The following is a 25,577-nucleotide window of genomic DNA, read 5'->3' on the forward strand; positions in this document are numbered from 1 at the left end:
ATATTTGTGGATGGCCTTCATTAATTTATCAATGTTCTGTTTGTGACAATAAACGTGGCATACATTAACCACGACCGACTCCAAACTCTCTCTTTTCGAATGTTCTTTCTTATCTGGAAGCATAACATTTGTGGATACGAGTCAGCTTCGATGATTAATACAAGCTGTTGTCTTAAAAACACAACACATGCATAGAGAAGAAAAGAGTGCTTGTATATATCATGACCTGGAAAAAATGTTGTGTCTGCCAAGTCAGTGTTTTTAAAGCTTCGTCTGAAATCAGACATTGTTTACTCCACACCCCAGAGAAGTATGTGTAGACCAATACTGACCAAGAGAGAACAATGCCAAGGCCTTATTCCGTTAACAAGTGTTCAAATAAATATTGTAATGACTGCAGTTTTCATCCCACTATGAAAAGCTTAATTTGCAGAGACTCTCTGCCACTTCATGTATTATGATGCTGTTATAAGTTATACAGTGTCAGTGGCCCAGAGCATTTCAAAATACTTTATGACTGACTGTCATCCACAGAAGCAATGCCCAACTATAGCTAATGATTTAACTAAGTTTCACCAAGGTTCAAACATTACCCGTTACGACTTGTTTTTTTTACTCCACTTCTATCCTAGCCCTCCCATCTAGAGACAATTGCTATTTTGCTGCCCCAGACAGCCATTGGAATTCCTGTGCGACAATATATTTCGGCGACTAGCATGTTCAAAGAAAGCCACAGGCTTACATCGAATTAGGTTTCATCAACAGGGTGTGAAAAAGTGAAACACAAATCATGGCACGGAAACAAGGCAATTAGAGATCAGTGAAGCAAACAAACAGAATCAGAAACCGATTTATTGTCAACTGGGTGTATGCCTACCTGAAATTTGCTCTGGTGTATGGGTGCATATAGTAAACATAAAAACATAAAAAACATACATACACACACAGTAAGTAGACTACACATAACATAAAACATAAAACATAGAAATACACTAAAGTACTACACATAACATAAGTACTACAGATATAACAGTATGGAAACAGATATGCATGCCAGCCTGTTATGTCAGTGCAAACACAAAGTCATAAACAAGGAGCCTGAAGTGGGTCATCCAGTGGGTGTATGTCCTTAATTCCCCTCAACCTCCTCGGCAACACAAGCCCATAAGAGCCCTTTGAGTATTCAGCAACTCACCACAGCATGCCCACGCCTGCCTCTGTCACCTCAATGTTGTGTTTGTGTGTGTGTATGAGTGTGTTTCAGTGTTTGTAAAGCAGGACATGAATGCCAGGCTGTTGCCAGGTTAGGCAAGGACAAACAGCAGGAGAAAGACAACGGGCTGGGCACTTCTGAACAAGCATCCAGTTACAACCTTCTTCTTGGCAGCCGGTTTCTATTTGAGAAGAAAATTAAACATAAATTTTTCTTATTCTCATCGGTATACTTGGGAGAGGTTGCCCTCCCCATGTCTTACCCAGCCTTGCTTTTTTTTCTGTCAGGACAAAGGCTGCTGTTTGTTAGTCTTGGAATTTTATGATAGATGCCCATATGGCTGTAATTAAAACTGTTATCACCAATCAGTCTGGAGGCCTTCATTGTGTGTTTTGTAATGCGACTTCGTGTGGTGGATTAAAAGAGCAAAGAAAAACTGGGTAAAAGGGCGGTGAACAGTTAAGAGAGGCTGTGCTTGTGCAAGAGCCCTTACAAACTGGATAGTAACACTTGTGTATCGGTTTGGTGAAACACCCAGCTATTCTGCAAAATCACAGTTTACTCTGGAACAAAACTGTGTGCAATTGGCTGGTAAAGAATAACGAGCCTAGTTGCTGTTTGAAGACGTGATCTTATCTGGTGGCGGGGGGTGAAGAGAACAGGATCTCTCCCGACAGGATGGGAGGGAGAGACTCCGCTCATTGGCAGCACGTTCCTGCAACCCTGCCCGTTACGTAACCCGCTCCTGTGCTGCATCGCTGCAGTCTGCCTCAGTCCATCACGGCTGTCTCCACACCGCCTGCACGCTTCGCTTGCACTGTGGCTCAGAGAACATTGTGTCCCGAGCTAAGAAAACAAGACACGGAGCGAGTCCTCCACAAGAGGCTCCTGTGCAGCAGCAACAGCAACAGCAGCAGCCTCAATAATGCATTAGACCTGCAGCTCTATGCTCCTCTTCTGTGTTACAACACCAAACACTGGCAGTGCCAACCAATACAGTATGTCTGTGAGAGGGGAACTGGTCTCGTGCCACTTACACTACACAGTGAAAGAGGGAATCTGGGATTTTCTCTGTTTTGTCGTGTGTATGGATACTATCTGGGAATATACAACTGTGCCTTCACAGCACTGCCACCAAGATGAATACAAAAAGCCCTTAGAAGGTTTTGCATTTGAAAGAAAGGATTAATGACTGTATCTGCTTAACATGGTACTGTGCCAACCCAAGAAAACATGCAAGTCCCTTCATGATCTGTGCTGTGCAGCACAATTGGGTAAACAATAGGTAGGATAACCTTGCAGAGCTAGAAAAACACCCAGAAAAACAACAGCATTTTTTAAATTGCTACTTGCCTCAGAAAGGTTTCATTTGAGTTGTTTTAGGAAGAAAATACGTGTACTTCTGCTGCACACAATCCAGTGCTCTTTCAAAGGCCGTGCCTAAATACGAGCTCAAATGTATTATTTTAAATGAGGCCATGTATGACCTGTTGTTGACATAGCTGTGTGCATGTTATCGTCCTCTGTCCTTTTCACAGAAACACAGGTCTGGTTTGATTTGGCCGGCATCAGGACTTCTGTTCGTTTCTTAAAGAATGAGACAGCAGGGGAAAAACAGCCGTTTGTTGGCATTGGAAGCGTCTGCAACTGAACAGGAAGGATACGTCTTAGTCAGCATGTGAAAGCTGTTAGAGGAATTACAGTTCTAACAAAATCTCTTCACTGAATCTTCTTATACAGGCCTGAGTGCAGGCTTCAAAAGAAATGTGTTCAAGTATGTGAGGTTAGATTTGTGTTATCTCCAAAGGAATGCAAATATTCTCAAAAAGAAATGGCAGAAATGTGTTTTGCACACGTACAAGGCTTAAGAAAACTCATGCTATTCTTGCACAATCACAGAGAAAATAAACATTCCAAAGCAATAGCTTCTAAGGTCAACTGGAGTGCGCTGCTAAAATTCTACCAGTAGGGGGAGACAAATTGCGTATTTATCCTCACATCGTGATCTTACGTCATTGAACTAATAATACATTGTATTTCGGTTGCTTTTCAACCATTGAGGGAGAGGAGGACATTTGGAACCCTTCGCCACATGTTGTCTTCTATTCATACTTAATTTAAATTTGTGTGGCAGCATGTTGAAGCCTTTACCTGTTCCATTGGGTCATTTCAGCAGCATCTAAATACTATACTAATACTATTAACTAAGTTCCTGGCTGGAACTGTAATAACGAATTTTTGAGTGTAACATGAAATATTCCCATTGAAGTAAACCATCAACAAAGAAAGAGTAAAAAGAAACAACTGGCTGATTTAGCCGAGTGCAGGCTTACCTCTGCTGCTACCTCCCCGCTGATAAACAATAGGGAACTATTATAGAAGGTCTTGGATCTTTAACTTTCTGGACCATTAAGAGTTCCTTCCATATACTGTGGTCCAAATTATCCTGAAAATAGTCCAAATGGAACTTTGGAAATGTAAAAAAGTTTTATCCGGCTAGTGTATTATTCAAAGGATCAATGTGGCGCACGTCTGCCAACCTCTTTGCAGCCATATGGCTGTAGGTGGATTTCAAACTACCACAGCCCTTTCCTCGCTGACTGTCTCTGCAGAATGCCTGACTCACCATGTTATGTGTACTCCCAGTGATGGAAATGGTGCTATAGTAATATTGTGACCACAGCGGGTTACATTTTACTTCATAAAAACAATATAGAATTGATATATTTCTATGCCAAACTAAAAGGTACTTGCAGAGTACTTTATTTCACAGTCTTTTAACAGCTTGTTCGTAAAATTTACATTTTAACAACTATTTTTCATTAGTACTTTTATAAAGTTTAATTTAATTAAACAATTTCTTATAATTACAAGACACACCATTGTTTATGTGACAGCTAATGTTATTGAGAGTGTATGTCCCCATATTTTAATAATTGTATTGTGTTCACATCTTCATCACTGAACGTTTAATAAATGCATCTCCTTTGAATTAAGATAATTGTCTCTGAAATGATTTTATCATGACACAATAAATTATACTAAAACATCTCAATTGACATGAAATGCACACAACAAAATAGTCACAGAAGAGCCATCTACTTGGAGAAGTTTGTTTGTGAGCGTTTGACTGAAAGAGCAGGGAAGCCTCTAGAAAAATGAATTCCATTCTAAGGGTGGCTGAATTTTGCCTCTGACATAATGTGCTGGATACTCCCGTCTGCTGATGGTCAGCCTGCAACTCAATGACCTCACTAGGGCTGTCTTATCGTCGGTCACAAATCTTTTATAATGGACAAATGCTCTTGCTCAAAAAGGCTGCATAAATACAAACTAAAAAATAAAAGCTACACCCAGTACTCTTCACTGACGCTTGCTCTGACATTCTCCACGCAGGTGGCTTTTTCTTGATGGCTTTCTCCCAACATCTTCATACATTATCATGGCTATGATGCAGCCCTCCCCAACCAAATCACACTCATATACTGAATGAACACGTAACAAAAGCAGCTCTCAGCCTACTCTCATCTTAACCCACACAGAGTACCCTGACTGTTCCAGCAGCACCACCACCCCAGCGAGGCCAGGCATCAGGCTCCACACACACACTCTCTTCCAGAGCCTCCACACACACTCTTCCAGAGGCTCCACACACACACACTCTCCTCTAGAGCCTCCACACACACTCTTCCAGAGGCTCCACACACTCTCCTCCAGGCTCCACACACACACTCTCCTCCAGAAGCTCCACACACAAACACAACCCTCCATATGCAGACATCTCTAGGAGATGTCTCCAGCTCGAGGCCTTCCTGTGTGCTCTCTCTCTCTCTCTCTGAGGCGGCGGCGGTGGCGGTGACTCCACAGGTTCCAATCATATGTGACAAAGGCATAGTTTGTTTGGGATGAGGGGATAAGCGAGCGAGAGTCTTAAACGGTAAACGATGTGAGGGCAGGGTGGGCACGTGGGGTGATGGATGGCGGGGTCAGAGGTCAGTGCTTCTCCAGGGCTTTGGTCAGCAGGTCGTTGAGCCGTGCGATCATGGGTCTGGGGTCGTCGTTCAGGCCTGCCGCGATCATGGCGTTGTCGTAGATCTAAGGCACAGCAAAAGGACACGAATGTGTAAACACCAGTGAGTGTCTAATGAAGCCATGCTCAACCTGTCATTGATTGGACGTCTTCACTCTTTGAAGCCACATCAGTAACACAGTAAATATGACCCCTAGAGGCCACCGTACCTGCTCCAGAAGCAACTGTGCCAGCTCAGAGTTGGAGTCTTTCAGGGAGTGCAGCTTCTTAATCAGATCATGACTAAAGAAGACAAACAAAAAAGATAACACAGGTGATGACTACCATTACAAAAAATGCAATGAGCAATATGTGGTAAACCCCAATCTTAGTCATTCTTCTCTACCAGGGCTATTCATTTTAGTGTATATGCACCCATAAGGTTAATGGACTAACCAACCGCAGTTTTTATCACAAACCCTATAACTGGTTTAGACTGACTAATGTCAGAGCAGACTCCTGACTATGAACCTATCAAAAGCTTTTTATGTTCATATTGGGATGTAGTCGACAGATATGATCCTCATATACAAAAAAAAAAGAAAGAGAATCGTACAAAAGATAAGAAATATGTCACGAACACCTAAGACACTTCAGTTTACCATTAAGATTCACTGGTACCGATTGTACTTGAGTACTCTTCCTAAACTAAATGAGTGAGCTGCAGCAGCATCCTGCTCCTTACCCAGTGTACTCTTCCTAAACTAAATGAGTGAGCTGCAGCATCCTGCTCCTTCCCCAGTGTACTCTTCCTAAACTAAATGAGTGAGCAGCAGCAGCATCCTGCTCCTTCCCAGTGTACTCTTCCTAAACTAAATGAGTGAGCAGCAGCAGCATCCTGCTCCTTACCCAGTGTTGATCTCCAGGGTGGGCTGCAGCATCTTGGCCCGCTCCTCTGCACTCCGCGCCAGCTGCTGGGTGCGCAGGAAGTGGCGGGCAGCGCCCATCTCCAGCACTGTGATCATGGCTGGGTGTGTGTCCAGACGTGGCGTTATCTGGGGGTCACAAACACACACACAGACACACTATGTATAAAGGACAACACACAGCTTTGGCACTCTGGGACAAACGCTCAGAGCTACAACTTGTGTAGCTGAATGTTTGCATGCACGCACATGTGTGTGTGCGTGTGTGTGTATTAGATGTGCACATATGGGGCCTTGTGCTGCTACCTTTACGTTGACGACTTTGGACCCCAGACTGTTCCTCATCCAGGCCATCAGATCCTCGCTTTCCGGTTCTGTCAACTTCTCAGAATCTGAGGTACACACAAACACACACACACACACACACACACACACACACACACACACACACACAGTTGAGAAAATGTTCAAGTGTTCTGAATGTGCGTTGCGGTATCTATTTCAGTATAACGGTGAACACACACAAAAACATGAAGTCTTAAAAAGGGCTAGAGTGCCCCCATTTGTTTGAAATGTGAATGACAGTTGAGAAATTTCCAACTACTAAAATTATAAATGGAATGCATTTCTACAGTGCTTTTCTACTCATAAGTACTCAAAACACTCCACAGGTTTACTGGTTAATGTTTTACACCTCTACCCAATCACACACCAACGAGGCAACCACCAAGGCTGAGGGAAGTTAGGGGTCGTGCTCAAGGTCACTTTGACACATGGTCGGGAGGAGTTGAGATCGAACTAGCAACCTTCCGATGGCTGGACTAGTCTACCTCCTGAACCACAGTCTTTTAAATATTGTGCAAGAGCCACTCAACTGGTTTGACGTCCTTAAATGTCTCCTCTTTGTAAATATTGTGCAAGAGCCGCTTACCTGGTTTGACATCCTGAAACTTCTCCTCTTTATAGTGGTCCACCACGATGTCCGTCTCCGCGGAGATCATCTTCTTCTTGTCAAACTCTCGCAGGTGGAGGAGTGTGAGTTCATCAAACTGCTCGTAGCAGAAGAGGACCTGAAAGAGATCAAGAGGGAAAAATACATCCTACATTATCAGGAGTAATTATAATAATAATACAAAAAATAAACATTCATTATACTTAATAACTTCATCTCAGGCCCTCATTCTTTCAGTCATCATCAATGTAAATCCTATTTAATCTCTACTCGCATTCTTTTCTTCAGAGAATCGAATGATGCAACACTTCTGTAACTAAACGAAACACACATTTCCTGTGCTTCCATTCTACGTAAACACATCAAGGCCCTTTCACTCCTCACCCTCAGCCTGATGGTAAACCTCAGCCCAATCTGTGACCCCCAGCCCTCCCCACCCAATCCCATCCCCCCCCCCAGCCCACACCACCCCACCCCACCCCACCCCTTTGCTTACCTCCATGTCCTTCTGCTTCATGGCCTCAAAGTAGGGCGAGTGCTCGGCCAGGTGGCGGTTGGGGGCACACAGGTAGTAGATGTTGCGGGTGCCCGCCTGCATGCGACTGCTGTACTCCATCAGGCTGGTCTGCTGCCCGGCGGGCAACGCGGACGACTCGAAGCGCAACAGTTTAGCAATGTCCTCCTGCAGAGATGGGGTACACGGTACAGGAGAAAGGACAGGAGAGAGGGACAGTTAGAAATCAGCAGCAAAAATGTCCACTGAGAAACACAGGACAAGCAAAAAATGAATACAAAAAATAGGATTTAAAATTCTAACTACACTGAATCATCTCAGTGATGTTCAGTGGTTGGTGGGGCGCCATGAAACACAGGTACAGATAGTTAGTGAAAGTTTCCATCATCGTTACCTTGACGTCCTGCTCTGCTGTGGTGACGATCCCCTCCCGCATGAAGAGGCCGTAGTCCTCGAAGAAGCGAGCGTACTTCTCCGGCTCCTTCCTGCTCTGGTCCAGGAAGAAGCGGATCACGCGCTGCTGGAGGACGTCCCGCAGTTTCCTGAGGAGAGCACATTTACATTACATTTACATTTAGTCATTTAGCAGACACTTTTGTCCAAAGCGACGTACAAGGGAGAGAACAAGCTAAGCTAAAGAGCAATAAAACCTGGTGTAACAATAAATACTGCATATTTTTTTTCAAAAAAATAGAAAACGACAGAAAGAAAAAAGAAGTGCGGGCCTGCCACTGCTTAAGTGCAAGTTAAGCCAAGGTGCCAGTTAGGAAGGTAGGTGCTCTCTGAAGAGTTGGGTCTTCAAGAGCTTTTTGAAGGTAGGGAGGGACGCCCCTGCTCTGGTAGTGCTAGGCAGGTCGTTCTTCCAACGTGGAACTACAACTGAGAATAGCACACCGTCATGGCGGAGGAAACAACGGCCAGAACCACCAAACCTGCTCCACCTTAAAGATTTATTTTTCGGGCTTTTATGCCTTTAATTGATAGTGCAGTTAAGAGTGGGACAGGAAATGAGAGGGAGAAGAGGTGGGGAGTGGACAGGAGAGATGACATCAGGCCAGATTCGAAACCTGTGTCCTCCATGGGTGTCAAGCCCAAATGTGGTCGAGGCTACTGCTTGCGCCACAGTGCCCCCCCACCTGCTCCACCTTAAAGGCATACTAAAAAGATAGATGTCGGGTGTGGCATTTTTAAAATATGATTTTATTTTGGTGGTATGGGGTGCTAACTACTAAATTATTGATGCGCCTGCCCTACATCTGAAAGAACTTGGATCAATAGCCTCCAGAAGTGAGACAGTCACCTGTGCATGTGTGGAGTGCACAAACTCACCTGATGAGGGTGCTCTCCTGAAGCAGCTCCCTGCTGAGATTCAGGGGGATATCCTCACTGTCCACCACACCTACAGAAACAAATTCACTAAATGACAAGTCCTACATGAGGTTCATCTCCCCATCTACCAGGTCACACGGAGCATACTGGACATCAAGGACATTTCAAAGAAATGAAATAAAGTAGAGAGGGAGAGCGAGCATGAGTGAGTGTGTGTGTGAGTGTGTGTGTGTGTGTGTGTGTGTGTCACCAAATTCTGGACCTCGTTTCCTGTCTGGGAGGGTCCCATCAATCACATTAATTGGGACACAAAAGCAACAAGCTCCTTTCCACCTCAACCCCACTGTTTAAGACGCAGTCCGCCATTCAGGCGAAAGGTTGTTGCTATTTGAGCCCACGTCTGTCATGTTTCATTTACTCTTAATGAATTAATGAATTCTTTATTGTTTCTGCTATTGTTGATGTAAAGCACATTAAGTTGCACATGTGCATGAAATGCGCTATATGCCTTGCCTTGCCTCAACAGCCAATACAATTAAAATTAAATAAAAAGGGGAGGTGAGGTTAGGGGAGGGGAGGCTCACCTCTGAGGAAGCGGAGCCACTTGGGCAGGATGTCGGCGGCTTTGGTCTGGATCAGAACCTTGCGGCTGTACAGCGCCACGCTGGAACCCATCTCACGGCTGACATCAAACATGGTGGGCTTCTGCTCACACACACACACACACACACACACACACACACACACACACACACACACACACACACACACACCAGCCGTCAGTTTCAATGAGTCAGTGGAACAGTATTCAGCATTTACACTGATACACATGCACAGCTGACTTCAAGGTCTATGCATCATAAAGCCAGGTGTTTATCAGAACACCCATTTGAGGGGGGAATTTTACTATAAATATCAATGGAAACACCAAGTGATACGTGCATTTCATTTTAAACAGTAATTCAATGCCTTATGAAGACAGAGCTCAAAGTAGCCTTAGAAACTTAAAAATACTGCTACCACACAAGGCCAGCTAAATGCAGCTCATTTTAGAAAGGCATGTCTCTCTCGCTCACCACGTCGGGCACATAAAAGATGCTGCGGATGTTGACAGGGGCGTCTGCGCGGTAGTGCAGGGTGTAACGAGGCTTATCATACGCCTGAGCCACGTAGCGGTAGAACTCCTCATGCTGCCACTCACTGATCTCCTTCGGCTCCATCATCCACAGGGCCTGAGGGGTGAGAGAGGGGACCATAACTATCAGGCATTAACAGAGCAATAACACCGCTACATGCATTAACACAGCAATAACACCGCTACATGCATTAACCCAACAATTACACTGTTAAATGCATTAACCCAACAATAACACCGTTACATTAGATTAGATTAGATTCAACTTTATTGTCATTATACAGAGTACAAGTACTGAGATAACGAAATGCAGTTTAGCATCTAACCAGTAAGTGCAAATAGCAATAAAAGTGCAGAGTATGTGTAAATGTAGGGTGGACTAAGTGAATAAATATGATATGTACAGTAAGAGTTAGAATAAGACACAGAATTGTAATATTGTAATATAAACAGAAATTAAATAGCAGCAATTGAGCTAAGAGTGAGGTATGATAAGTATATAAAGTGCAGGTGAAAGTAAACTGATGGTAACAAGTGAAATCAAGAGAATGAGGTAGTAAAGTACAATCTATACAGGTAATACAGTGAAGTGGATACAGTTTTAAAAAGACATTAAGGTGCAAATGTTCAATGGCTGGAGGAGGGTGTGTGGCAGTCAAGCCAGGTATAGGGGGGGAGGAATGAGGTGTAGTGCAAATGTTCAGTGGCTGGAGGAGGGTGTGTGGCAGTCAAGCCAGGGTGGGGGGGGGGGGAGTGAAGTTAAGTATAGTGCAAATGTTCAATGGCTAGAGGAGCATGCATTAACACAGCAATAAAACTGCTACATTTATTGACACAGCAATTACACTACCACATCTATTATACACGTACAGGAAACGGGAGGAATCAAATTGAACTGGGAATTATGAAAGGTGGATAAAGAAAAGAATCAAAGAAAGCAAGGGGCCAGGAAGGAAAGGAAAGAGTACAAGGAGGAAAAACACTCACCTGCAGGGTATTAAGTCTTCGCCCATTAAGATAAACGGGAAAACTAACAAAGTTGCTGTACTTGGTGACAACCTCTGCAACCAAAATCACAAAGAGTTCTGCCTCAATCACAGCAAGACTAGATGGTTACAACATGTAGTGTCTATCCAGTTGTTTTAGTGATCAAGCCACATCATAGGCCAATGACATGTAGTGTCTATCCAGTTGTTTTAGTGATCAAACCGCATCATAGGCTAATAACATGTAGTGTCTATCCAGTTGTTTTAGTGATCAAACCACATCATAGGCTAATGACATGTAGTATCTATCCAGTTGTTTTAGTGATCAAACCACATCATAGGCTAATGACATGTAGTGTCTATCCAGTTGTTTTAGTGATCAAACCGCATCATAGGCTAATGACATGTAGTGTCTATCCAGTTGTTTTAGTGATCAACCCACATCAGAGGCACTGAACTGACCTTTGACCCGATCTTCGGATGCAAATTCTTTGCAGTCATCTTTCAGGTGCAGGACGATCTTGGTGCCCTGGCGAACTCCAGTGGCCTCTGCAACCTCAAACAGTCCTGAGCTGAGGAGGCAATCACACACAGACAGACACACGTTACACTACGCATCACACTCTCTCTCTCACACTCTCTCTCACACTCTCTCTCACACACACACACACACACACACACACACACACACACACACACACACACACACACACTACCTTTTCACATTTCAGCATGAGCATTATCAAACACATACTTTCTTTCCATGCTCAACACAATCACAGACAAAGGAAATGTATAGACCTCTAACATGGACACATTATATATATATATATATGCAGAGACTGCCTAAGCTGCACACCTGTCATGGTCACAGAAGGTCATATTAACATTCATAGATTAATTTATATACACACACACACACACACACATGTGTGTATTATAGATCATATATATATATAGAAATGACACACTGACACATACACACACTTTCTCTCTGACACAAACATCCCCAGACACACACACACCCACTCTAAGTGTGATCGTACCCATCTGAGGTCCATTTGTATGCAGGGGTTCCTGGCTCGGCAGACTGGGAGAACACCTCCACCTGATCTGAGACCATGAAGGAGGAGTAGAAGCCCACCCCAAACTGACCAATGATGGAGCTGCTGGCCTCTGCCTGACTCTGCAACGCATCCAGGAAAGCCTGAGGGGGACAGAGCAAGAGAGAGAGAGAGAGAGAGAGAGAAAGGGAGGGGGGGACAGAGCACAAGACATGGAGTGGGGAGAGGGAGGGGGGAGAGCGAGAGAGAGCACAAGAAAGGGAGTGGGGAGAGGGAGGGAGGGAGGGGGGGAAGAGAGAGAAAGAGAGAAGGAGAGAGACAGAAACAAAAACGAGGAGATAGGAGAGAGAGAGCAAGACAGAGAGAGTAACATAAATGGAAAGAGAGAGAAGGAGAGAGAGCGAGAGAGAGAAACAGAAGAGGAAAGAGATTTGGTGACATGAGTTTAACTGAGCAATTCAGAGTAATGACACAACAAGTTAAACTACAGGGCCATTAATTGTATGGATCTCAGTGAAAGTGGGTAGACTTAATGCAATTTGACTATCCTTACAAAAAGAGAGGAGGTTGGAAAGAGCAGGTACCTTAGAGCCAGAACGAGCAATGGTGCCCAGATTGGCCACCAGATCCTCCTGGTTCATCCCGATCCCTGTGTCCTAACATTGAAGCGAGACACCAGAAGTCATGACAACTGGACATACCACATATAGCATCATATGGCAGTGTGTGCTGTTAAACCAAAACATGTGCATGTACTCACTCAGTAATATTATGCAAAAAAAGTTGTAGAAGTGGTAAAGTCACTTTTGATAAATACCTGGCCTTTACCTTTTAGAAGTGAGTGATGGTATATATGCGCGTGTTTGTTTGTTTATTTGTGTGTTTGTGTGTGTGTGTGTTTGTGTGTGTCTGTGTGTGTGCGTGTCTGTGTGTCTGTGTCTAGCTGGACAGTGTGACCATACTTGGTATACGTGGACGGCGTCCTTGTACTCTATATTAGCCGAGTGGGCATGTCTTAGTGTGCGTGAGCGCGCGTGTGTGTGTGTGTGCTTGAGCGTGTGTGCGCATGTGTGTGAGTGAATGTGCTTGAGGCCGCGTGCTCTGAGCAAACACCTGGATGGTTAAGGTGCCTTTGGCAGCGTCTGTCTGCAGGTGGATCTCCATGGGGGCGGTCTCCCCCCCCCCTGTGATAAGACGGTGCCGCAGCTTCTCCAGAGCATCACTGCCGTTGGAGATGAGCTCACGGATAAACACCTGAGCGAGGGACAAGAAAGACCATCAGCTGTTACAGCGTCATCTTAACATCATGTGATGACTCCCTACTTCTTGCTCCTTGAGACAATTTTATTGTTTTGGCACTATATAAATAAAACTGAATTTAGATACTTCTTACACTGAGGTCTCAGCATTTCAAGGAGACTATATAGGGCCAAGGGAATAGTGTGATGTCAAGCTAAGAAACAACACCACTTGATACAGAGAGACTTTGAAGTGAAATAACAATTACACGTAACTTGTGATGTGCCTGAGTAAAACAAAACAACAAAAACAGTGAAGGGGACAGTAATAATGCCAACTTCTCCACATACTGCAGTGAAATGTGCACAGGTTTAAATAGATTCTAGATATGCAAACACACACAAACCTCTTTCTCAGAGTACAGGGACCTGGCAACAATGTCCAGCAGTTTCTTCGTCTCTGCCTGGAACTCATGCTTGGAAAATGAGCCTTGAAGAACCACAATATGGAAGCGATCATTAATATAATTTAGGGGATTATTCCACAGAGACATGACAGAGATGACAGCAACTTAACTGATGTTGCCATAGGGCACAGGTGAAACATCTATCAACACGCACAGAAAAACACCACACATTTCGGTTGCCAAGACAACATTACAAGGCTGCATACGCTTCCATAGACATATACAGGAGCTTCCACACCTTCTACGTTCTCCGTATCACTTATGATGGAGTGTAAAGGTTCCTCTTCCGTGTTCTCGGCCTGCTGTGTGCTGTAATATCTCTGGTTCTGTGAAACACCGGAGTGAATGGAACCCCAGAAGTGGGGTTTTGTGTGATACTGCTGTTTCCCAACTCGAACATCATCTGCCAAATACAGAGAATTATAACATGTTACATAAGTTCATCGTTCAATTTGATACGTATAAGTGATTGATTAACGTTATACGATATGCAACGCCTCGTAGACAGCATGTAAATTACTTTAGTAGTAGTGTCAGCCAGGCTGACATAAACAGGCTAACGTTTGCTAGCTACATCTGTTTCATACTGGCAAGACTACTAGGACCTAATACAATTATTAATGTCTTGACCCATGCATAAGTTAATATCTACCTGCCTGACCTTGGATTCAAATTAAGCCATAACTCTCCATTTATATGGGCAGCAAACCTACGGACCAGCATCATTATGACTTAAATTAAACATTTAGTACCTAACGTTTTCCAGTTATACCTGTTTTAAACGTAGCTGTTAGAACTTTACTTCCAGCTCCACGACCAGAAAACGCAAGTCTTGAGCTTGCTCGCTGAGAAATTCCAGCAGTATACTTGATTAATGTTAAACACCGAGACATCTTCACTTGGATTATTTGACCTATCCGGCGTGTTAACCAAGTATATGCGACACAACACCATAAGCATAAGGCCCACACCAAACGCTCATTGATGACGTAAGTAAGATATCCAGGGATATGCCTGACAGAATAGTGCTGCTTTCGAGTGCTCCTGAGACAACTGTGAAGTGTTTAGCGTTTTACAAAAGCCAGTGTTTGACTTGAGCCCATGAATTGTCACATACAATCTATACTACAGCCTATTCATATAGAATAGAAATAGAAAAGCCTTTATTGTCATTGTATTTACATAGAACGAAATTTGGAGTGCTTCTCCCTGTTGGTGCGACGAGGGACAACATTTAACACAACAACAACATATAACACAACAATATTGCATATCTAAAAAACGGTAGGAATAGCATAAAATATATATTAATAACAAAGCGCCGTGGAATATATTAAATTACCTATGTATATATTATCATACAATATATACAGCAACAGCACACAGCATAACAGAATATATATATATATATATATATATATATACTTATATACAATATATAAAACCCCAATACACAGAATAAGAAATACAGAAATACAGAGATGGTATGTGTGACTTGCAGTCAATCAATAAAGTGAAGTTAAGTGCATGACTGTATTTAGTGTTCTGATGGCTGTAGGGAAAAAAACTGTTCCTAAGACGTGTGGTCCTTGCTCTAAAGGATCTGTACCGTCTGCCTGAAGGTAGGAGAGTGTTCAAGTTTGATGCTGGCTAAGACAGCTATTTTATTAAGAGAGAGAGAGCGGGTAACAGTAGAGCAGCATTCTGGGTAGAACTATGGTAATACATAAATCCAACAGAAGGTGGCAGAATATACAAGGTGGCAAAATGTCTAATAATACAACAGAGAGTAAACAGGTGGTGGCCTGGGTGAGAGGAGTCTTTTAAGATGTAATTGGCCCTGCTAAGGTAGCGGGAGCGTGCAATGGATTCCAGGGAGGGCAAGGAGCAGCCAGTGATCTTTTGTGCTGTGTTAGGTTTTTTTGTCTGCTGCAGAGCAACCAGAGTACCACATATATGAGAACATTAAAAGAGAACATTAAAAGAGAAAGATATCAGCTACCCACAACAGAGAAGACATTAGCTAATCTAGCAGGATCCACTGTTTTCACTTCTCTTGATGCTGAAACAGCTGGAAGAATTGGAGTTGGGGCCACTGCTTTAAAGCATCATTCTAAGGCTCTTGCTGGAGAGCCTGTACATGACCCCAGCCCAGGATAGACGGCCAGGAGCCAGCATCCTGCAACCAGCATCGTGGGGAAGATTAGACTGCCTGCACTGGAGCTGCACCGGGGGCTGAAGACACCGGCACTGGCCCTCTCCCTGACCAGCGAGCCCCCAGCGCCATAACCACGGAGACGTCAAAGTGGACGACCACAAAGCTGTCGTGCCAAGCGGGCAGCCCGAAGTGGAAGAGAAAGGGTTAGTGGTTACCGCCCTGCGTCTGAAAACGCGCCTAAATCAGCCTTAAGACAAACTGGCAACGAGACACAGGAACACACAAACTAAATACACTTGATGATGAACATTTGCAAACAATCAAGGCGGGGCAGAATATCCCCAAAGGGCTTACAAGGGCAGGGAGTTGCTACATAACATAGCTTGGAGGCAGGACGGGACTGAACACATGGGTTGTGACAAGGAGGTTTAATAAGGTGTTGTCTTGAATGAATGACAGCTAACTTGATGAGTGATTGATCTTGTAATCAGAGTAGAAGCGGGCCAAACTGGCCTCAAGGGACATGGTGAGAACAGAGTATAACAGGCACATAGACAAATAATATGAAGAAATCAGGGATGACAGGCTGAGTCTGTGAAATGTGTCTGCGTATAACAGCCCGCTCCATTCTGTTCTCAATAAAATCCCCAAATTAATTTCTCTGTGAGAATGTTACACTGCTGTTGGTCAGTAGGACCCGAAGATGGCCACGCTTGAAAAGATGGGAGAACAGCTGGAAGAATTGGAGTTGGGGCCACTGCTTTAAAACATCATTCTAAGGCTCTTGCTGGAGAGCCTGTACATGACCCCAGCCCAGGATAGACGGCCAGGAGCCAGCATCCTGCAACCAGCATCGTGGGGAAGGTCAGACTGCCTGCACTGGAGCTGCACCGGGGGCTGGAGACACCGGCACTGGCCCTCTCCCTGACCAGCGAGCCCCCAGCGCCATAACCACGGAGACGTCAAAGTGGACGACCACAAAGCTGTCGTGCCAAGCGGGCAGCCCGAAGTGGAAGACAAAGGGACTGGCAGAGACAGGTGTCCCTGAGCCCTGCAGTAGACCAGGGTTAGCGGAAAGGCGGCTCCTGGCATTTCTGTGTCTCTATGAGGTCATTCCTGCCCCTTACCCCACATCGATGATACCCTTGCTGTTTGTTCAAGATTTCAGATAGGCAGCCGTTCCAGTGGGGAGAAGACTGCACTGCTGTTCCAGTGGTAGCTGCTCTGATGATGCCAACAGCAGCAGGGAGCAGAGAACCCCAGTCTTCAGCTGCCACCAGCGTGACCAGTAAACGGGAAATAGAGTCCAGGTGGAGCTCTGGAAATAATGGGACAAATCACTGCTAGCTCATTTCATAAAAATAGAAAACATATTTTCAATGTAGGCTTATATGTGGCAAGAGGGCCAACAGTCAGCAACCTCCTAGGCAGAGAGACAGCAGTAGAGATGGGACTGGTGAAAAGAGTACAGCAGATTAAGGAAGCAGCAGACCTGCAGTGCACGCTGAAAACTGACCCTGTGAGGATACACCTAAGAGAGGGTGCAGTTCCGGCGCAGTCAGAATCTGCGTAGGCCCAGGGCTCCAAAAGCTGAATGAGAACATTAAAAGAGAAAGATATCAGCTACCCACAACAGAGAAGACATTAGCTAATCTAGCAGGATCCACTGTTTTCACTTCTCTTGATGCTGAAACAGCTGGAAGAATTGGAGTTGGGGCCACTGCTTTAAAACATCATTCTAAGGCTCTTGCTGGAGAGCCTGTACATGACCCCAGCCCAGGATAGACGGCCAGGAGCCAGCATCCTGCAACCAGCATCGTGGGGAAGATCAGACTGCCTGCACTGGAGCTGCACCAGGGGCTGGAGACACCGGCACTGGCCCTCTCCCTGACCAGCGAGCCCCCAGCGCCATAACCACGGAGACGTCAAAGTGGACGACCACAAAGCTGTCGTGCCAAGCGGGCAGCCCGAAGTGGAAGACAAAGGGTTAGTGGTTACCGCCCTGCGTCTGAAAACGCGCCTAAATCAGCCTTAAGACAAACTGGCAACGAGACACAGGAACACACAAACTAAATACACTTGATGATGAACATTTGCAAACAATCAAGGCGGGGCAGAATATCCCCAAAGGGCTTACAAGGGCAGGGAGTTGCTACATAACATAGCTTGGAGGCAGGACGGGACTGAACACATGGGTTGTGACAAGGAGGTTTAATAAGGTGTTGTCTTGAATGAATGACAGCTAACTTGATGAGTGATTGATCTTGTAATCAGAGTAGAAGCGGGCCAAACTGGCCTCAAGGGACATGGTGAGAACAGAGTATAACAGGCACATAGACAAATAATATGAAGAAATCAGGGATGACAGGCTGAGTCTGTGAAATGTGTCTGCGTATAACAGCCCGCTCCATTCTGTTCCCAATAAAATCCCCAAATTCATTTCTCTGTGAGAATGTTACACTGCTGTTGGTCAGTAGGACCCGAAGATGGCCACGCTTGAAAAGATGGGAGAACAGCTGGAAGAATTGGAGTTGGGGCCACTGCTTTAAAGCATCATTCTAAGGCTCTTGCTGGAGAGCCTGTACATGACCCCAGCCCAGGATAGACGGCCAGGAGCCAGCATCCTGCAACCAGCATCGTGGGGAAGGTCAGACTGCCTGCACTGGAGCTGCACCGGGGGCTGGAGACACCGGCACTGGCCCTCTCCCTGACCAGCGAGCCCCCAGCGCCATAACCACGGAGACGTCAAAGTGGACGACCACAAAGCTGTCGTGCCAAGCGGGCAGCCCGAAGTGGAAGACAAAGGGACTGGCAGAGACAGGTGTCCCTGAGCCCTGCACTAGACCAGGGGCAGCGGAGAGGCGGCTCCTGGCATTTCTGTGTCTCTATGAGGTCATTCCTGCCCCTTACCCCACATCGATGATACCCTTGCTGTTTGTTAAAGATTTCAGATAGGCAGACGTTCCAGTGGGGAGAAGACTGCACTGCTGTTCCAGTGGTAGCTGCTCTGATGATGCCAACAGCAGCAGGGAGCAGAGAACCCCAGTCTTCAACTGCCACCAGCGTGACCAGTAAACGGGAGCTCATTGACTCCGTGCAACTGCGACGAAGCCAAGCTCAAGATCCTGTCCTCGTCCCAGGTCCAGTCCAGGGTGGGGATGGGCCGCCATCTAAGCCCCAGTTCTTGAGACCAAAACTTGTCTAAAACAAGTCCCTTGTGTAAATTACGTGGTTACCGCCCTGCGTCTGAAAACGCGCCTAAATCAGCCTTAAGACACTTGTTACTGCTTTAACGCCCCCTAATGGACCCGCGGGCGGGCCCGTACTGGATAAATCGCCAAAACAAATCCTGAAAATTCTATTTCTGAAAATATGATTCAAACTCCCATTTAATATTTTTTTGTGGTAATCCAACTATATGTAAACCGATTTTCAGTTGTCTACATGCATCCGTTACAAATAAATACAATTTTAAACACACCATGACACATCCTCATTTTTTACATATGGAGCAGCCTCCTCCCATAACTAAGCCATTTAAATGTGTTTCTGCATTATCCGTACCTTAAATAACGTTATAGAACATTCATTTACCTTCAAAACATCTAAAAAAACAGACTTGAACTGCATGGTTATGTCCATAAAGTTGTTTATTCACTTGCTCACAACATTGAGAAAAAACGTTCACTTTCTTGTATGTTTCTGATGGCGATCTCCTCGCTCTCTTCCTGACAACACTACACGAAGTTATCACGTGATGTTATATATAGTTACAAAGCTTAAGACCCCCTCTTTCAGAATCTTTGGATTTTATTGGCTGTTAAACACATGTTTGTCATGAGTGACAGGCATTACCACCAATGGCATCAGCTCTCAATCATGCAGCTGCTCAGGCATGTCCTATCATATCACTTTACACTTCTTGTAAGACTTCTCAGTAGTGATTGACACCTGTTTTACCGAATAATAGAGATTCTAACAAAAAAGTAGGTAGGTCATTTGCCCTGATTGCTCAGTCCTGGAGTTTAGATTTTTGAAAGCGCAACTCAAGAGTCTCAGCTGCGCTCCCGGTGCGTAAATGGGCCATTTTGTTTACCTTCAAATGCGCACAGCAAGTGGTTTGGTCCACACGATCCTGAGGGCTTGTTTGTGCATATTTTTGGCTGCAATTTGTCTCCCTTGTACTCATCCATCATGGCAAGACGAGGATTGCAGATGAGTGAAATATATGGGATGATTTTTGATGAAGACGTCGACGGAAGCCAGTGGACTCAGCATGGACTAGCATGCTAGCATGGACTCAGCATGGACTCGGAAGAGTGAATGGAATCGATGCCATCCTCGATGCGTAAGTAATTTAAATCAACTACTTTTTAGTGCATACCAGTAAGCTATGCATATGCCTTATTCTCTTTAGTGCTTTATTTTTTTTTATCATTGTGGGATGTAGTTTGTTAGTAATGGATATTGGTTAGCATGCTGCTGCTGTATTCACGTAGCTGCAATGTAGGTTACAACATACTAACATAGCACAACCTGCTTCTTGCCTCAAATCGCATAGAAATGTTTTATTTACATCTGCTAAATGCATGCTGAATGCATAAGGCCTATGTTATTATCACACTTCAACTTGACTATGGTGTTTTTTACATATGTTTACATTTTACATATTTGTGCATTAGCTTAGTAAATAACATGAAGCAACATTCAATTGTAAGGCATGACCCAGTCAAAATATTGATATTGTCCAACGTTTTTATCTTGCAGTGACCCAGCTCCAGCTTCAGTATCACCCTCACCCCCACCACCACCCCTGTCGCCACCACCACCACCACCCCTGTCGCCACCACTACTACCAGCTGCACAGTCTCCAACAGTGACACAATCCAATCTCAAAAGAAATTATAATATTAGTCTAAAATGGAGTTATATATGTCTGTACAACGAAAAAAAACAATGATATACAATGAGAACATTTTTTATGCATTTGGAGAGCTTAGAGAGGTTTTGGACACTTGGAGACGCCTGAATGCACCATTTAGATATTGCTGTGCAACACCTGGACATTTTTAGATATCTGCTCCAAACTTTGTACTTTGTTTCTCAGGAACATGTTGAATCAGGAAATATAGGACATGACAGTTTTTTTTTTCCCTTGAAACCATCCACACACTGTCAAACATAAAAATGAAAGGCGTTTTTTACATTTTTTACATTTTGTTCTGTATATGATGCTTTGAAATTGATACTTAATGATGAAAATAAAAGTCAGGAGGTGAATGCATGTCTTGGCCCATTTGTCTTCTTCAATTTAAGATATGAATGATCTTTGTATCTTGTGTACAACTTCAGATATTGAGTGTTATTATGTGTAAGTACAAATCGTTCCAAATTAAGGCGAAATATCCCACTGCAGTAACAGGTTAAGACAAACTGGCAACGAGACACAGGAACACACAAACTAAATACACTTGATGATGAACATTTGCAAACAATCAAGGCGGGGCAGAATATCCCCAAAGGGCTTACAAGGGCAGGGAGTTGCTACATAACATAGCTTGGAGGCAGGACGGGACTGAACACATGGGTTGTGACAAGGAGGTTTAATAAGGTGTTGTCTTGAATGAATGACAGCTAACTTGATGAGCGATTGATCTTGTAATCAGAGTAGAAGCGGGCCAAACTGGCCTCAAGGGACATGGTGAGAACAGAGTATAACAGGCACATAGACAAATAATATGAAGAAATCAGGGATGACAGGCTGAGTCTGTGAAATGTGTCTGCGTATAACAGCCCGCTCCATTCTGTTCCCAATAAAATCCCCAAATTAATTTCTCTGTGAGAATGTTACACTGCTGTTGGTCAGTAGGACCCGAAGATGGCCACGCTTGAAAAGATGGGAGAACAGCTGGAAGAATTGGAGTTGGGGCCACTGCTTTAAAACATCATTCTAAGGCTCTTGCTGGAGAGCCTGTACATGACCCCAGCCCAGGATAGACGGCCAGGAGCCAGCATCCTGCAACCAGCATCGTGGGGAAGGTCAGACTGCCTGCACTGGAGCTGCACCGGGGGCTGGAGACACCGGCACTGGCCCTCTCCCTGACCAGCGAGCCCCCAGCGCCATAACCACGGAGACGTCAAAGTGGACGACCACAAAGCTGTCGTGCCAAGCGGGCAGCCCGAAGTGGAAGACAAAGGGACTGGCAGAGACAGGTGCCCCTGAGCCCTGCAGTAGACCAGGGTTAGCGGAAAGGCGGCTCCTGGCATTTCTGTGTCTCTATGAGGTCATTCCTGCCCCTTACCCCACATCGATGATACCCTTGCTGTTTGTTCAAGATTTCAGATAGGCAGCCGTTCCAGTGGGGAGAAGACTGCACTGCTGTTCCAGTGGTAGCTGCTCTGATGATGCCAACAGCAGCAGGGAGCAGAGAACCCCAGTCTTCAGCTGCCACCAGCGTGACCAGTAAACGGGAGCTCATTGACTCCGAGCAACTGCGACGAAGCCAAGCTCAAGATCCTGTCCTCGTCCCAGGTCCAGTCCAGGGTGGGGATGGGCCGCCATTTAAGCCCCAGTTCTTGAGACCAAAACTTGTCTAAAACAAGTCCCTTGTGTAAATTACGTGGTTACCGCCCTGCGTCTGAAAACGCGCCTAAATCAGCCTTAAGACAAACTGGCAACGAGAAACAGGAACACACAAACTAAATACACTTGATGATGAACATTTGCAAACAATCAAGGCGAGGCAGAATATCCCCAAAGGGTTTACAAGGGCAGGGAGTTGCTACATAACATAGCTTGGAGGCAGGACGGGACTGAACACATGGGTTGTGACAAGGAGGTTTAATAAGGTGTTGTCTTGAATGAATCACAGCTAACTTGATGAGTGATTGATCTTATAATCAGAGTAGAAGCGGGCCAAACTGGCCTCAAGGGACATGGTGAGAACAGAGTATAACAGGCACATAGACAAATAATATGAAGAAATCAGGGATGACAGGCTGAGTCTGTGAAATGTGTCTGCGTATAACAGCCCGCTCCATTCTGTTCCCAATAAAATCCCCAAATTAATTTCTCTGTGAGAATGTTACACTGCTGTTGGTCAGTAGGACCCGAAGATGGCCACGCTTGAAAAGATGGGAGAACAGCTGGAAGAATTGGAGTTGGGGCCACTGCTTTAAAACATCATTCTAAGGCTCTTGCTGGAGAGCCTGTACATGACCCCAGCCCAGGATAGACGGCCAGGAGCCAGCATCCTGCAACCAGCATCGTGGGGAAGGTCAGACTGCCTGCACTGGAGCTGCACCGGGGGCTGGAGACACCGGCACTGGCCCTCTCCCTGACCAGCGAGCCCCCAGCGCCATAACCACGGAGACGTCAAAGTGGACGACCACAAAGCTGTCGTGCCAAGCGGGCAGCCCGAAGTGGAAGACAAAGGGACTGGCAGAGACAGGTGTCCCTGAGCCCTGCAGTAGACCAGGGTTAGCGGAAAGGCGGCTCCTGGCATTTCTGTGTCTCTATGAGGTCATTCCTGCCCCTTACCCCACATCGATGATACCCTTGCTGTTTGTTCAAGATTTCAGATAGGCAGCCGTTCCAGTGGGGAGAAGACTGCACTGCTGTTCCAGTGGTAGCTGCTCTGATGATGCCAACAGCAGCAGGGAGCAGAGAACCCCAGTCTTCAGCTGCCACCAGCGTGACCAGTAAACGGGAGCTCATTGACTCCGTGCAACTGCGACGAAGCCAAGCTCAAGATCCTGTCCTCGTCCCAGGTCCAGTCCAGAGTGGGGATGGGCCGCCATCCAAGCCCCAGTTCTTGAGACCAAAACTTGTCTAAAACAAGTCCCTTGTGTAAATTACGTGGTTACCGCCATCTAAGCCCCAGTTCTTGAGACCAAAACTTGTCTAAAACAAGTCCCTTCCAAGTCCACTTCGGGCTGCCCGCTTGGCACGACAGCTTTGTGGTCGTCCACTTTGACGTCTCCGTGGTTATGGCGCTGGGGGCTCGCTGGTCAGGGAGAGGGCCAGTGCCGGTGTCTCCAGCCCCCGGTGCAGCTCCAGTGCAGGCAGTCTGACCTTCCCCACGATGCTGGTTGCAGGATGCTGGCTCCTGGCCGTCTATCCTGGGCTGGGGTCATGTACAGGCTCTCCAGCAAGCGTCTGAAAACGTGCCTAAATCAGCCTTAAGACAAACTGGCAACGAGACACAGGAACACACAAACTAAATACACTTGATGATGAACATTTGCAAACTATCAAGGCGGGGCAGAATATCCCCAAAGGGCTTACAAGGGCAGGGAGTGGCTGAATAACATAGCTTGGAGGCAGGACGGGACTGAACACATGGGTTGTGACAAGGAGGTTTAATAAGGTGTTGTCTTGAATGAATCACAGCTAACTTGATGAGTGATTGATCTTGTAATCAGAGTAGAAGCGGGCCAAACTGGCCTCAAGGGACATGGTGAGAACAGAGTATAACAGGCACATAGACAAATAATATGAAGAAATCAGGGATGACAGGCTGAGTCTGTGAAATGTGTCTGCGTATAACAGCCCGCTCCATTCTGTTCCCAATAAAATCCCCAAATTAATTTCTCTGTGAGAATGTTACACTGCTGTTGGTCAGTAGGACCCGAAGATGGCCACGCTTGAAAAGATGGGAGAACAGCTGGAAGAATTGGAGTTGGGGCCACTGCTTTAAAGCATCATTCTAAGGCTCTTGCTGGAGAGCCTGTACATGACCCCAGCCCAGGATAGACGGCCAGGAGCCAGCATCCTGCAACCAGCATCGTGGGGAAGGTCAGACTGCCTGCACTGGAACTGCACCGGGGGCTGGAGACACCGGCACTGGCCCTCTCCCTGACCAGCGAGCCCCCAGCGCCATAACCACGGAGACGTCAAAGTGGACGACCACAAAGCTGTCGTGCCAAGCGGGCAGCCCGAAGTGGAAGACAAAGGGACTGGCAGAGACAGGTGTCCCTGAGCCCTGCAGTAGACCAGGGTTAGCGGAAAGGCGGCTCCTGGCATTTCTGTGTCTCTATGAGGTCATTCCTGCCCCTTACCCCACATCGATGATACCCTTGATGTTTGTTCAAGATTTCAGATAGGCAGACGTTCCAGTGGGGAGAAGACTGCACTGCTGTTCCAGTGGTAGCTGCTCTGATGATGCCAGTTCTTGAGACCAATGATAGAAAAATGGACATCACTAAGATTTGCTTACAAAGCAATGAAGTCGTCATTTAAGGAGGTGAATTAGGTACTATATCATTAGAGAATTCAGAAGAAACCAAATTCACCCATTCTGTTTTGGTTATACAGTCATTTTGAAAAAGAATTTGAAAAATAAATATACTTCGGATGTGTTTTTCTTCGATGCACTTATTACATTTCAAAGAGCCTATTAAGTGTGTTATTTTGGAACAGCTTGACGTATATCAAGTGTACATTTAGAAAATTCTTTGATTGAAATATACTTGTGTGAAAATGCAAGAACTTAAATCAATCAATCAATTTATTTATTTGATCAAGACGGACAGTGTACTACCTTCATGAACATTAAAATGTAAATTATAGCCAAAAGGTTAGTTT

The 25,577-nt window shown here is 45.4% G+C and overlaps 1 protein-coding gene across 1 annotated transcript; it reads right to left on the reverse strand.

Annotated features, from left to right (window-relative positions):
* Positions 1-3,960: 3,960 nt before the first annotated feature.
* On the reverse strand, positions 3,961-14,765 carry trap1 (TNF receptor-associated protein 1). The gene is made up of 18 exons (XM_080840694.1): positions 14,606-14,765; positions 14,072-14,236; positions 13,774-13,856; positions 13,242-13,382; positions 12,713-12,784; positions 12,111-12,271; positions 11,527-11,636; positions 11,066-11,139; positions 10,020-10,175; positions 9,528-9,648; positions 8,944-9,013; positions 8,009-8,156; positions 7,597-7,782; positions 7,080-7,218; positions 6,455-6,540; positions 6,132-6,277; positions 5,453-5,525; positions 3,961-5,308 (listed from the first exon to the last, which is right to left on the reverse strand). Exons 1-18 carry the CDS (start codon positions 14,724-14,726, stop codon positions 5,207-5,209), a joined length of 2,154 nt encoding a protein of 717 aa, XP_080696820.1. The 5' UTR covers positions 14,727-14,765; the 3' UTR covers positions 3,961-5,206.
* Between the last annotated feature and the right edge of the window lie 10,812 nt (positions 14,766-25,577).

The sequence above is a fragment of the Sprattus sprattus genome (genome assembly GCF_963457725.1).
Source record: "Sprattus sprattus genome assembly, chromosome: 6".
Classification (NCBI taxonomy): domain Eukaryota; kingdom Metazoa; phylum Chordata; class Actinopteri; order Clupeiformes; family Clupeidae; genus Sprattus; species Sprattus sprattus.

What these genes read in the sequence shown, in the direction of transcription:
- trap1 (XM_080840694.1), bottom strand. Translation starts at nt 14,726, where the DNA reads ATGTCTCGGTGTTTAACATTAATCAAGTATACTGCTGGAATTTCTCAG. An exon ending in CCCTGTACTCTGAGAAAGAG is followed by an intron (nt 13,383 to 13,773) that starts GTTTGTGTGTGT and finishes TCCCTCGCTCAG; the next exon opens with GTGTTTATCCGTGAGCTCAT. An exon ending in ATCCGAAGATCGGGTCAAAG is followed by an intron (nt 11,140 to 11,526) that starts GTCAGTTCAGTG and finishes TTTTGGTTGCAG; the next exon opens with AGGTTGTCACCAAGTACAGC.